Source organism: Neofelis nebulosa, chromosome 5 (genome assembly GCF_028018385.1).
Source record: "Neofelis nebulosa isolate mNeoNeb1 chromosome 5, mNeoNeb1.pri, whole genome shotgun sequence".
Taxonomy (NCBI): Eukaryota; Metazoa; Chordata; class Mammalia; order Carnivora; family Felidae; genus Neofelis; species Neofelis nebulosa.
The window spans coordinates 6,617,256-6,631,733 of NC_080786.1; the positions used below are offsets into that span (position 1 = coordinate 6,617,256).

At 51.5% G+C, this 14,478-nt stretch overlaps 1 protein-coding gene across 9 annotated transcripts in view; it reads right to left on the bottom strand.

Moving 5' to 3' along the window:
- SCN5A (sodium voltage-gated channel alpha subunit 5) overlaps positions 1–14,478 on the bottom strand; it is a 94,013-nt gene that overhangs the window by 30,805 nt on the left and 48,730 nt on the right. For 8 of the 9 annotated variants that reach the window (XM_058729447.1, XM_058729442.1, XM_058729445.1 and 5 more), the window contains exons 13-16: positions 14,196–14,328; positions 13,087–13,325; positions 4,976–5,149; positions 3,354–3,710 (exon numbers count right to left, since the gene is read on the bottom strand). In XM_058729447.1, the coding sequence (XP_058585430.1) occupies positions 3,354–3,710; positions 4,976–5,149; positions 13,087–13,325; positions 14,196–14,328 (903 nt within the window). The remainder of the gene's footprint in view (positions 1–3,353; positions 3,711–4,975; positions 5,150–13,086; positions 13,326–14,195; positions 14,329–14,478) is intronic. The other variant, XM_058729446.1, reaches the window with a different exon arrangement.

Genomic DNA, 14,478 nt, shown 5'->3' on the forward strand with positions numbered 1-14,478 from the left:
ATCCCTTTTCCCAAGGGCTCGGATACAGTCTGAGTTGAAGGCATTCAGGCCCAGGGTCAATGGGAGAACCATGGCTTCATCCAGACAGGGCCTGCAGACAGAGCCTTGCTACCTTGGGAGTAATGGAGGACTGTGGGGTTAGGAGGGGCACAGCGTTGCTCCCTGGGAAGTGGGATCCAGTCTGGGATCACCAGGGACAAGACAGAATCCCACCCAGAAGCAGTCTAGAATTCCCGGAGACTTTCCTGGGAAGGGACTTCTACATCTGTTGGCGAAGGAGGAGCTGGTGATGGGCCCCTGAACTGGCTCGACACCTGAAAATCTGGGGCTTCTGCTGTGGAACACACTCTACCTGTGTCCTTAAGAGACTCCTTAAGTGAGGTGTGCAAAACCCGTCTCTCTTTGCACGGTCTGGACTATTGCTCGCTGTTAAACCATCCTGCAAGTGCAAAGCTTTAGCTTTTGTTAAAAAAAAAAAAGAGAGCACTTTTGCTGAGTGACAAGAGGGTGGCCGTGGGTCCATTTCCCAGCCTCGTGGAGGGTAAGGGAAAAGGGTGGTGGGCTTGTTCCCACACGTGTCGTCAGGCTGACAGGCCAGAGACACACCCTCCCCACCTGGGGCTTGGTGCTTTCTCCTCCCAGCTGCCCCCAGAAGGGAGTTCCCTCAACGGGGGCCCCCTCGGCAGGGAGCTGTGTGACGATGTGTGTGCAGTTCTCACTAGTAACCCACTCTGGGCCCCTCTCTGGCTTCTCACAAGCCCCTAAGACATGCCTCGTGCCAGTCAGAGAGCTAGGGATGAGAATTCTGAAGAAAGCAGCAGTCAAGTTGGAGCGCCGGGAGTCAGAAACACGCCTTTAAGGAGTGCACATTCACAAGGACAGTATGGGAAGGTTGAGAAGCAGGGTCTGGCATTCTACATGGGGAGATGATCACTTTTGACACCTGGCAGCCCTTTTCATGTCACCCCTGGGGGGGTGGGGCACGTGATGTGATTCAGGGCTGCTGTCTACACTGACCTCTGGCCTGGCCGCTGGCCTCGGCCACACTGGCCTAGGCCTGGCCTGCTTCTGCTCCCAGTTGCCCAGCCTGGACCCTCTGCCCTCCCCCGTGCCTCGCCTCCAGGTATCTGGAGTCTAGACTGGGGGGCAGCGAGGGGGGGTGCCTGGGCAGCCCTGTCCACCCTTACCAGGCGCCAAGTCCTCCCTTGTTGCCTGCTTCTGAGGCTTGGTTTCTTCCAGTGCTTTCCCCGTCAATCACGCTGCCGCTCCCCAGCCCCTGCCTGATCATGACTTCCCATTTCAATGGCAATCTCGCTTCCACCCACGCCCGGCAGCGGCCCAATTCCTGAGGCGACCAGGGTGGGGGCCGTGTGGGCTGCGTTAGCTTCCCTCCTCCAGCGGCCTCTAATCTTCTCATCCCAGGCAGATCCGCTAGGAAATCACAGGGCTGTATGCGTGAGGGCAGCGGGCCTGGCCCCGGGCTGAGAGCCTGGCATACCCGCGTCCTCCTTGGAATACACAGTCTGGTGGCCCCGGGGCTGGGCCAGGACTCAGTGAGGCTCCATCCTGAGGGGTGGCCAGCAGAAGGAAAGGAGGGGGGTGCACTGTGCACTGATGCCCTGCCCCCTCTCTGGGCTCCACCTGTGGGGCTGGGGGAAGCCCGATCCCAACCTGAACCGGGCCCACCCTTGCATGGTTAGGGCACACTGGAGGAGAAAGCGGGCAGGCTTGGGGAAGGGCTCTGGAGCCTACAGCCCACGGTACTTGAGCCAACCACAAGCCCTATACTGTGAGTCTACACGGCCCACACAGCAGGAGTCAGACCGTGCGGGTGTGATGTCTGAGCACGTACGGACCACCTATGTGCTCAGGCAGGTAGCTTCATGTCCGCAGTGGACAGTGACTTCTTCCTGAACCACTCACTCGCCTCTTCCAAGAGCTCATTCTCTGGCATTTGGATTTTTGATCTCCCTCAACTCCAGAATCCCCCACATTTAAAGATACAAGGCAAGAAGCCCATGTTCTAGGACAGACAGGTGGACATGGGAACAAAGGCCTGCGTCCCTCATGACAGGGTAGCAGGGACTGCCAGCATAGCTACCCAGGATGACATATGAGCTCCCATGGGCCCTGCCTTACCTGGGCCACCACCTGCTACAGCTGTGCTTTACTCCCTCTGCTCCTTCCCACTCTAGCATCACCTGTCAGGTCTGCTCCAAATCCTCCTCTAGGAAGCCCTCCTTGATTTCCCCTGCTGGAGGGGATCAGTGCCCATGGGCTCTTCCTTAATGTTTCTGATCCTTCTAACCAGATTGACAGTTATTTCCGGCCTGTTTGAACTCTCCACTTCCCCACTCTCCCATTGGTGAGCAATGTCAGGGCCACATTCACCTCTGCATGCCCAACGGCATCTGCCACAATATTTTGTATGCAGCAGGGGCTCAGTAAATGGCTGTTAAGCTGAACTGAAAAACGATGTGATACATCATTGGTCGTAAATAACTAATATAATAGCGGGTAGATGAATAAATAAATAAGTTAATGGATGTAAAACGAGTATATAATAAATAAGCAGGTAAAGAGGTGGGTGACTGAAGGAAAAAACAAATGAAAAGTGATGTGAATGGATGGATGGATCAGTGAGTGAGTAAGGAGAGAGCTGGATGGATAATGGGCGGATGGATAGGACTGGTGAATGAGTGAATGGATGAGTGCGTTGCCAGATGGATGTGGGGGTGGATTAATGAGTGGAGGGACAGATAAGAGAGTAAGAGTGTGGGTGATGGATGGATGGACAGATGGATGGACAGGTGGATGGACGAATAGGTAGGGGTGTGCGTGTGTGTTTATGAACGAATAGGGGTTGATGGATGGGTTTGGATGGGCAGAGAAGTGGAGGGGTAAAAGAATGAGGAAGTGGGGATGGCTGGAGGAGTGAATGAATAGATAGGACTGGTAACTGGGTAGACAGAGTGACAGAGAGGTGGACAAATGGATGGGCGAGTTGGCGGGTGGGTGACTGGTAAGTAGATTGGTGGCTGGATCGGGAGGTGTATGGACGGGCAGAGGGATGGAAGAATGAGTGGATAAGTGAACCGATGGACTGGTGATCAGCGCGTAGGGGGATGAGTAAATGGGTACAGAGGCGGTGGATGAGGAGACAGACGAAAGGACAGGTAACGAACAGGGGGCTGGATGGATGGGTAAAGGGATGATGCGAGACTGATGGGTAGATGGATAGTTTGATGGAAGGCCGAGTGAACGAGTGGATGGATGGGAGGAAGGCCAAGTGAATGGACAGATGGGTGACCGGGCGGGTGAGTGTGTGTGTGGTGTATGTGTGGCCAACTTACCACAAGGTTGCCAATGACCATAACAAGCAAGAAGACCAGCAGGCACAGTGACTGGCCGGACACCTCCATGCAGTCCCACATGGTCTCGATCCACTCCCCACAGAGGATGCGGAAGATGATGAGAAAGGCGTGGAAGAAGTCCATCATGTGCCAGCGAGGCAGCAGGCCCGAGTCGCTGATGCGGTGCCTCAGCTCCGAGTAGTTCTTGCCAAAGAGCTGCATGCCCACCACGGCGAAGATGAACACGATGATGGCCAGCACCAGCGTCAGGTTCCCCAGCGCCCCCACTGAGTTCCCGATGATCTTGATGAGGGTGTTCAGCGTGGGCCACGACTTGGCCAGCTTGAAGACACGCAGCTGGGGAGGGAGGCGTCATTGTGAGGGGCTCTAGTCCCCGCTGCCCCCGGACACCCTTGCCCCACTAGCTCCCGCCTGAAAACCCAGGGAGCTTGTGGGCACGTGTCCCCAAGAGCGCACACTGCTGTTCCCCTCTACAGCCTGAGGGCAACTTCCCTGGGCGCTGCTCTGGGAGTCAGGTCACCGTGTCCAGATCACCCCCCCCCCCCCATCAGCCCTGCTCTCCGTCCCTACACCGGCTTCCGACTCAGGCTCACTTCCAGGAACTTCCCAGCAGATTCCTCCAGCTTGGAATGCCCTTCCTCTTCCAGACTCATCCACATCAGGTCAAACCATCTCTGATTTGCCCAACTGCCTCCAACCTTCTCTCCTCTCAGTTCTCACGGAGAAAGGGGGCAAGCGTTTAGCGCTTACTGGATACCTGCTGTGCCAGGCCGGGGCTTAGGATGGCTCACCTCACTCAGAGCTCCCAATAACCACATGAGGCCGGCACTCACCTCCTTTGACAGATGAAGAAGCCAACCCTGAAGGGTGCAGCAACTTGTCTGCGTCCATTGGATCATGGCAGTGGAGTCGGGGTTAGAACTCATAGCTTCCACTTTCTCGACTGCCCCTAACACCCTGCCTTCCAAGCCCCCAGTGAACCCAACATTGCCCAGACCTCTTCCAGGAAGCCTTCCCTGATCTCCTCCAGCCCCCTGCGTGGACGTCTCCGGCATTCTGCACTCAGAGTGGTCCACAGAGCAGCAGTTTGGCATCACCCTAGACCTACTAAACGAGTGTCTGTGGTTTCACAAGATCCCCAGATGATTTGTATGTGCATTAGAGGCTCCCACATGCTGACTCTGAAACCAGGAGGCAGGGGAGCTGTCGGCAGACCCGCCTCCCACCTGTCCCTTGCCACGTGGCTTTGGGAAATTCGTTTCACTTAAGCCTTGCTCTCCTCATCTGTGAAATGGGTATGCAGTAATACTAGCTCCTGTCCTGGGATTCTATGAGGACTAAAGGAGGCACGGTGAGCCACAAAGAGCTTTGCAAGTCGTTAGGACGCCACCCCAATAGTCCCCCCAGAGGAACCTCTCCGATCTTGCCCCTCTCCGGACCCCCCACGTCACCAGCGCTGGGGTACCCAGCAAATAGCTGTTGGGCGAAAGCACGATGGGTCCGAGCAGGGGTAACTGAGTGGTGACCTCGGGGGGGGGGGGCGGTGGCCGCAGTGCCCCGGGCCCTCACCCCACCTCCCTGCAGCGGGCCCAGCCGGGTACCAGGCGGAAGGAGCGCAGCACTGATAGGTTGCCCATGCGGGACAGGCCCAGCTCCATGAGGCTCAGGATGACAATGATGCTGTCGAAGATGTTCCAACCCTGCTGGAAGTAGTAGTAGGGGTCCAGAGCGATGATCTTGAAGGTCATCTCTGCCGTGAAGATCCCCGTGAAGACCTGGGGAGGCACACAGATCGGGGTGCCCAGTGTTTGGGCTGGAAAGACCCTCTGGCCAGGAGGGGCGCCCTGCTTTCTGACTCTTGCAGCCCCGGCCCCCCCCCTCACCGGGCTGCCAGCTCTGGCTGCACCCCGGCTCCCAGTGGGTGCTCGCTCGGCCACGGCCCAGCCCCTCGGGGATACCTGCGGCCCTAGCTCCCTCTTCAGCTCACCACCCGCGACCCGCTGGCCTGGCCCTCGGAAACAGCCGGGCCCGCCTCAGGCTCTAGGCAGACTCACAGCTCTAGGAGGCACCTGGGGGCAGGGGAGGCCGAGGTGGGGGTGACACCACCCAGCCTGACACCTTCCAGCCCGTGTCACCGCCGGAAGCGCTCTCCTTCCGCGAGGGCCAAGTACACGCACTCCTACCAACACTCAGGGCTCTCATGTCTCAGGGCCTTTGCCCCTGCTGTTCCTGCTCTGCCTTGTCCACGCACTGAACTCTCGTCACTGCAGTAACAGCCAGCCACCCCCCTTCTTGAGGCCTTGACAATGTGCCAGCCCCGGGCTGGAACGCTCCTTTTAACACAACCAACAACCCGACGAGGAAAGTATCATTATCCCCATTTTACAGGCGAGGAAACGGAAACACAGAGAGGTTAAGTAATGTGCTCGGGGACACGTAGCTGGTACCTTCGAGAAGCAGGAAATGAACTCAGTGTTGTGCTTCAAGATTTAGAGGAACCGCCTCTGCCTCCTGAAGAAAGTTTCCAAGAGGCAGAGGCTGGGTTTCCCTTGGTTCGTTGACACAGTTCGGAGCCACCCAACCTGGGCCAGCAGAGCCCCGCGGTCCAGGAGCCCATCGCGTGGTGGGCCAGGCAGCCGTGATCATTACCAACTGCTCTGCAATGTGCCAGCTACCTCGACGGGAACGTGGCTCCTGGAGGTGGGGATGGCCTGTGCAGGCACGGCTGGCAGGAGGTTGGGGCCTTCGTGGAGCTGAGGGGGTTATTGTGAGGGCAGTGAGGAGGCACTGGGGCGTTCTGTGGGCGAGGGGCCAGACCACCCCTGGGGACAGTACCAGGGCTTGAGCAGCTGTGAGGGAGGTAGAGGCCAGGGATGGGAGCCTGAGGTAGCTTGCCGGGGTCAGTAAACGGGAGGGGATCACCTAGCCCTCGGCACCCTGAGGGGGCTCTGAGCCGAAAGGAGAGACGGAGGGGTACCTGCACCAGCCCCTTCCCCTGCTGTCTGGATAAGGGGTGGGCTGGGGGCAGGGATTGCTACTGGCCAGGGTGGGGGGTGGGGCAGCGGTGGGGTGGGTGGAGCGGGGACCAGATGACAGGTGGGCGGGCCCCAAGACTTCAGCGGTCCCAGAGGGAACTGTTCCCCCACCAGCTGTGGTCTTGGGGAAGGAAGGGCCCCCCAAATCTCTCAGCCTCAGCTCCGATGCCTGGGCTGCCCTCACATGTGGGGAGACATCCTGGGGTTCTTCTGTCCCTTTCCTCAGCACCCAAGCCGGTCTCCGGGTTCTGTACGCAGAACCTTTCCATCCCCCTGACTCCATTCTCCTCCTGCTCTTCCAGCCACGCTGGTCTCCTCCCTGCTGTTCCCTCCTCGGGGGCCTTTGTATGTGCCGCTCCCTTACCCTGGGCCATCCCCCCCTCCCCCAATCACCGGGCTCATTCCCTTCAGGTTTGGGCTTAAAAGCCACCTGATGGATGAGGCTTCCTGATGCTTAAAATCATGACCCTCTCCCACCAAACTCCTCATCCCTCTTCCCTGCTCCATTTTTCTTTCCCTCACTTACCACCATCCGACATACTGTGTATGTGGCTGCGGATTTGGCTAGACTGGAATCTCCACAGGAGGGACCGTTTCTGTCTTACTGCGACAAGAACAGTGCCCGGCCAGCGGGCAGTCCACCAATATTTGTCGAATAAACACACAAATGGTTGGGCTTCCGACCTTCAGCTCCTGCAGTGCCCGGTGTCCTGCCAGCCACACTCCCTGCACTGGGTGTCCCTGAGAACCCCTAAGGGGGGGGGCCTGGGAAGCCCCTTCCTCTGACCCCGGCTGGCCCTCTGGTCTCCCCCATCACCTGCCTGAGCACGCCAGGGTAGGTGGGTTCTTAAGGCCTGTTCGACAGACCCACGGATGCTAACACTCATTTCTGGGAAAGGAGTTCAGGAAAGATCCCTGCCTCACTTTGCCCGGGGGGCGAGGCTATTCTGGCCGCAAGAGAGCAGATATTAGCTGGCATTGGAAGTCAGAAGAAAAAGACAGCAGAGGCTCTTGGGGAATGCCTCTTGGGGGAGTGATCACTGGAAGCTCTTTAGACACGCAGCATCTTGAAGAGCCCCGATCTGCTCAAGCAGAACCTGCATTTTGACTAGATTGCCAGGTGATTCGAACACTGGTTCTCAAACTTGAGTCACTTGGGGAGCTTTAAAAATACTGATGCTTGGGTCCCACTCCCAGAAATTCTCGTTAATTGGACTGGAGTGCAGCCCAGGTATTTAGCTGTCTTTCGTTTGTTTTTGTTTTTAACTTCCTAGGTGACGCTAACATCCGGCTAAGCTTGTGAACCATTGCTTTACAAATGCATACATTTTGGTGCCGGAGTCTTCCTTCCAAAGGACCAGCTCGGGTTTTCTAAGGCCTTGTGATCAAAGCTTGATGGTTTAAGACACACAGAGAATGGCAGCCAGACCCAGGTTTCAAAGCTGGATCTGCCACTTTATGATCTTGGGCCAGTTTCCTCATTTCCCGGAGCCTCAAGTGTCCTCATATGTAAAATGGGGATAATAACAACCCCATAGGAGATCTCTAAGGGTTAGAGCTAATGGATGCAAGGCAGAGGCTCCTACGAGAGGGCCATTATTGTTGTCATCAGCAGCTTTTATTATGATGGATGCGAGTGGCCAAGAGTGCCAGGCCCAGGTAGGGTCTGCCTTCAATTCTGCCTGTTTTATAGCCTCACTGGGATCTGGTAGGCAGAGGCTGTGTGGGTGGGGACGTGCTTTCCTTGACTCCTGGCAGGGGGGCCACTGCGCAGTGCTGATGGAACCCTAAACTTGCTTTTACAATTTAATTATTTGTAAACATCCTTCAATACCAATTAAACATGATCTATGGCATCTTCCTTCCTTCCTTCCTTCCCTTTTCCTTCCTCCTTCCCTCCCTCCCTTTCTTCCTCCTTCCCTGAACAGTTGTGGAATATTCCACTGTACAGATATGCCATTCTTTTGTTCCTATTAAATACATTGCCATAATAAATATCCATCCACATACATGTTTTAAAACATCTTGCCCAGTTCTGTTCTTAGGATAAATTTCTGGAGATGGAAGTGCATAGTCAGTGAGATTCTGACACATATATTTCTAATTTAATTGCACAGTGGTTGGAGATTGAAGAATGCATGATACCCTGTCTTTGCTGCAACTTGCTTTGAGACATAAAATGTGGTCATTTTGTAAATGTTTCATGTGTATTTTCTTTGATTGTTGGGTGCTGTGCTCTGCACATTCAATAAATGAAACTTTTTATTCCTGTTAGTCAAGTCCTCTAGATCCTTGGTGATCTTTTGCAAGCTTGACCCATCAGTTATGGAGGGTGGCCTCTCACTAAGATTGTGGTCTTGTTAAATTGATCTCACTGTCTGCTTTACATATTTAGAAGCTATGTAATTTGGTGCATGAAGGTTTAGAGTTCTATATTCCTGGTGAATCGTTCTTCCGTCTTTATGTTTTGGATCTCTTTATCCCTCAATAACACTTTCTGCTTTAAAGTATTTTTTTGTTTGATATTAATATAACTCTATTAATTTTCTTGATAGTATTTGACTGTTCTATCTTTTTTCCATTTCTTTTTCTTCAATCCCTTTTAGGGATTTGTCTCCCAAAATATGTTTGGGCATCTTTTGTAAAAAAAACATATAGCTGTGTGTAATTTCTTTACCAAACTGACGATCGGTCTCTTAACTGGTGAGTGCAGTCCCCACTTCTATTTATTGCGATTTCTGGTATATTTGGACCTACGTCTTCATTTTATTTTGTGCTTCTATTTCTTTTTCTTTTGCTCCTTCTATCAGGTTGAATTGTAAAATCGTAAAATTCCTCTATTTTCCTCTCTATTGGCTTGGCAGTTAAGACTTTCCATTCCTATCCTCTTAGTGGTGGCCCTAAAAAGTTTTAACAATCAGTCTTGAGTTCATAACATCTAAATTAATATTTCATAGTGTACATGAACTTAGGCCATCCTACCTCCAATCCCTGTTCCATGCCTATCTTAGATGCTGCTGTTGTTCAATATTTTAGTTCCTACTTTTTATACCCTCCAATCAGCAATCCTTATTATTATTGTATTTACAGTCAATGCTTGCTTGGTTTTTCCCATATTCTTACTATTCCTTTCAGGATCTTCTCAAATCCTATTTCTGCAGTCATTTTACCTCTTTCTGAAGTATAAATTTTTGTTATTGTTTAAGAGAGACAGTCTGTGTGTAGTAGGCTCTTGGTCTTTGTTTAGCATACCTTTGTCAATGGTAGGATGATGGGTATAGAATTCTAGGGTGTCTAGTGTTTTCTCCCTGAATTGTGAAATGATTATGTCCCTGCCTTCTGGATTTTGTTGAAGCAACTGCGGACTTTGCCGTCTTTCTAACTGTTGTTCCTTTAGTAGGCAATCTTTCTTGTTTTGGTTGCTGTATGATGTCTTTGCTTTTGATGTGCAGCATGTCTAGATATCTTATTTATCCTGTGCAGGATGTAATTCCTGAATCTAAGGGTTCATTTCTTTTATCAGTTCTCACCTATTCTTTCCCTGAATATTCCTTTGCCCCCATTCTCCTACTTTCTCCTTCTGGAACTCCTATCAGCTGTATGCTTTACCTTCTCATTCTGACTCCGTGTCTCTGAACCTTGATTTCATTATTTCTGTCTCTTTACTTCCCTGTTCTACATTCTGGGCAACTTCCTTAGATCTAAAATTATATTAATTTAATTCTCTCCCCAGCTATATGGATGTGCTATTTGATTTATATATTGAGATTTTAATCCCAATGACTGTTTTCCATTTCTAGAGATTTGATTTGGTTCTTTTCCAAAGCTGTCTTATTCTTTTATGTTTTTAATTCCTTCTTTTTTTAATGTTTTATTTATTTATTTTTGAGAGAGGGAGAGAGAGAGAGAGAGAGAGAGCACAAGTGGGGGAGAGGCAGAGAGGGAGAGGAAGACACAGAATCCAAAGCAGGCTCCAGGTTCTGAGCTGTCAGCATATAGCCCGACACAGGGTTTGAACCCATGAACTGTGAGATCATGACCTGAGCCAAAGTCAGTCACTTAACTGACTGAGCTACCCAGGTGCCCCTTTAATTCTTTCTTTTATGTCCTTAGTTTTTACAAACATTCTTACTTTATAATCTCTATTCGACAGTTATATCATGGGACATTCTTAAGGGGATAAGCCTCTGTGTGTGTGTGTGTGTGTGTGTGTGTGTGTGTGTGTGTCTGCTGACTCTTCTTCATAGTGGGGTATTTCCTTGTGTATTTTGTAATTTCGAGAATACACTTGGCCCGGGTTAAAAGTGTGTCTTTTCAGAAAAGTTTTGTGCTTGCTTCTTGCAGCAACATATCAACATATCATAGGATCACTTTATCTGTTAAACTTTAGGCATAGGTTCCAGAAACACTCAGCTATAAACCTGAACTCCACATCTACAGAAGGCCAAATTCATTGTCACAAGCTTCCAGGGGTTACTTTTTCCTCCTCTTCAGTCCTGGCTGAGACTGACAAGCTTCCTTCTATATCATTTCCCAGTTTCAGTGCCAGGAGTTTTTTTCTGGTTCACTGTTCTGCCAAATGTAGGGCTATATTCTCATGGGGCTACTCAGTTCCAACCCCTACTCACAATGTCTAACGACTTGTCTTGTCTCTACATGTTCACTGAAATCCAAATCCCCAGATTACCCAAATCAGCAATATCACCTGCTCCCGACCCCCACCCGGGGAACTACAGAAACACCTCACCTGTAAACTGCTATGGTTTTTAAGTTCCTTTCTGTTTTTGTTACTTGGGGATTTTTGTTATTTTCTCATGAGCTTTGATATGCATTTCAAAGAATACGTCCTATATTTTTAGTTGTTTCCTAGTAGGAGACTCATCAGGATTTTTGGTTCACTGTGTTAGGAACAAAAGTTGCATTTGCTCTCCAAGTGATGGGCTAAAAGTCAAATCTCGCGATCTTCTCTTTTATGGAATTGGTCTTTAACGACATGCTTGCAAAGGTTTTTCCCATACCGAGGTTATTTTCCCATGCTTATCTTTATGGTTTGTTTCTTTACATATAACATTTAAACCACTGAGGATATATTAGCTTCAAGACAATCAAAACCTTACGTAGCAGCAATAAAGCTATCCAAATGAAACACAATGCAGCTATAATCCAATTACGTGACTTATTACTAATAACAGAGCCCCAAGTTTAACACACCTTCGCTTCAGTCACAACTCAGTGATCCAGGGAAGCCACCAGTGTTCTTTATCACCTTGATTTGCTGCTCGGCCCAACTCAGCTGGTCACATTCCAATAAAACTGCCTTCAACTGCAACCCACCTGAAGACCACCCAACACGAGCCAGGCACAATTGTTCCGTGAGACACCTACAGACTATAATATAGCTTTCTATTTGCATATGGAAGAAGGAACGAAAGTACAATTATAGCAAAATGGACTCACGTTTGCGAAAAAAATTTGAGTAGACCCCAAGGTAACTATCTAGAGTTCTAGATATGGGAAGTTATAAACGAAGAGAATCCTCACAGTCCATGGTGTAGGAGACCTGCCTGCCTGGGGTGGGGGTGGGGGGCACCACCTGTGAAACCAAGATAGGGCGGTCTCTGTAGTAAGAGAACACTTGGGCTGAATGACCCTCTCCTTCACCCAACCTCAGTGATGATCCCAGGAGCTCCTTTCAGAGGCCACTGGACACTTTGCCAGAGTTCACCTGGAACCCCCTGGGAATGGCTGACTGTGCTTAGCTGGGCAGAGCCCGTAGGGCCCTGCCTGTCAGAGTCAGGAGACAGTAGTTACATGCCCAGCTCTGCCACTACTATGTCACCTCTTGAGCCTCAGTTTCCCATCTTTAGAATCAAGAGGTAGGAACTGATTTGATCTCCAGGGGAAAAAAACCATCAGAATCAGAACCCAGACATTCTGACTTCCAGGGGCAGTCTCTTTAATAACATCAACAGTGACAATAACCACAGACCACAGCTATCATTTATTTCGAGTGCTTACTGTTTATCAAACTCTGAGCCAAGCACATTACACACATTATCTTATTCAATTCTCATTAGCTTCCTATGAGCTTGGTATTGTCATACTAATTTTACATTTATTAAATTAAACAAATCCTTATTTTGCCAATGACTGAGACTAAGTAATTTGCTTGAGGTCACATAGTAAGAGCTGAGTCAGAATGCAAATCTGGCTCTGCCTGATTGATTCACTACACCCAACTATCCATCAGTCCATCATCCATCCATCCATCCATCCATCCATCCATCCATCCATCCATCCATCTTTCTATCCTTCCTCCCACCTCTCCATCCATTCATCCTTTCCCTAAGAGAACTGCCTTTTATTGCATAGGCTCCTCCTCCAATCCTAATGGCCGTACGTCCCTGCATATTTCAAGTTCTCCCCCAACTCACTTTTGTTTTCTAGCCTCTGGGCATCTTTATCCCCAACTTCTCACTCTCATCTACATCTCTCAGCTCCTTAAAACCTGATCCTGACACTTCCTGCTCCAAGATGTTTTCCATGATGACTCCCACCTTCAGAAGATCCTGCTGTGCTCTGAATCCCCCCTCGCTATCCACGAAGGCTGAGCCAGCTGGCCAAGAGCCCTTCACACTAGGATGCCCATTTGAGAGTCGGCTGCCAGTGGCCCTTACCAGGTTTCCAACCTGCAGCATCTCCTCGAATTCAGTTGTCATGTTGTAGTGCTCCAGTGCCATGAAGAGCGTGTTAAGCACGATGCACATAGTGATGGTGAGGTCAGCGAACGGATCCATGACCATGAACTTCACTCTCTGCTTGATGGACATCCACAGCGGGCAGCATTCCCAGATCAGGTAGCGTTGGGCGAAGCGGGTCCAGCATGGTGGACATTTGCGGTGAGACTCTTCCAACTCTGGGGGTAGCCAGTGAGCAGGTTTGTTTTTGTGGACTGGCTCACATATAATTTGGTATTCCAGAAAAGACCTATGACTTAGCTGGGGAGATGGCAGGGCTGCTACGTGACAGGGGGACCGTGAGAGGGGCACGGAAGGCCAAGGAAAGGTGTGGCTTGTGTCCTGGCCCCTTACTCTGGAAATATGAGAGTGGAGGGCCACAGGGACAGGAGGTCAGGATGGATGTGGGGACAACTGGGACGAGACAGATTAGGACAGATTTGGGCTCCCTCGAGACAACAGTCTCACATAGACATGGGGACGCTCAGAGGAGGACAAGCTGGAGAGGATGAGACAACATCTGAGATAGGCAAGTTCAGATCTAAGGACACGCAAAACAGAAGAACAGACGTGGGCATCTGGGACATGTTAGGACAGATGGCGGGTGCCTGGAACGGGCCAGAAGAGAGATGAACACATATGGGACAGGAGGGAACAAGACTGGGGAGTGATGCCAAGTTCAGACTGGAATGGCTGGGGGTTGCCTAGGGTGGGAGTGGCCGGGACAGATGTGGGATGCCTGGAATAGCCTGTGGTAGGCATGGAATGGCTGGGAATAGTCTAGAACAGGCATGCTGGGCCAGGGTGGTCCCAGGAAGGCATGGGGATGCTTGGGAGAGGACGGGATGAGACTGATAAGCACCTGGGACAGGCCAGGACAGCTAGGGGGAGGTTTGGACGAGACACAGACGTGGTGAGGACGGACAGGCAACAGAGACCAGAAAGCCTGGGCCAGCTGTGGGGACGTCCAAGGCAAGCCAAGCAGCTGGGGGATGTTCGGCTCAGGTCAGGCTAAGGAGGAGCGTTTGGATGACACCGGGGGTGCTGACCTTCCAGGGCGCTGGTGAGGACACTGACTGCACTGAGCGCCCGCTGTCGCTCTCCTGGTCCCTCGAAGCCATCGGCACGTGGAGCGTGGGGGTTCAGCATCTGGGGCCTGCCCGGCTCCTCCGACGGGGTGGTCTGGGTGCAACCAGCAGACAGGCATCAGTCTGGGCGCCAGGGTCCTGCTGAACCTGGGGAAGCTGCTGGGCCTGGGGCATCTGTCCCGGACTCGGGTCTCGGGGGCCACAGGGAGACAGGATGGGGGTCTTTATGGGACACGGATGCTGG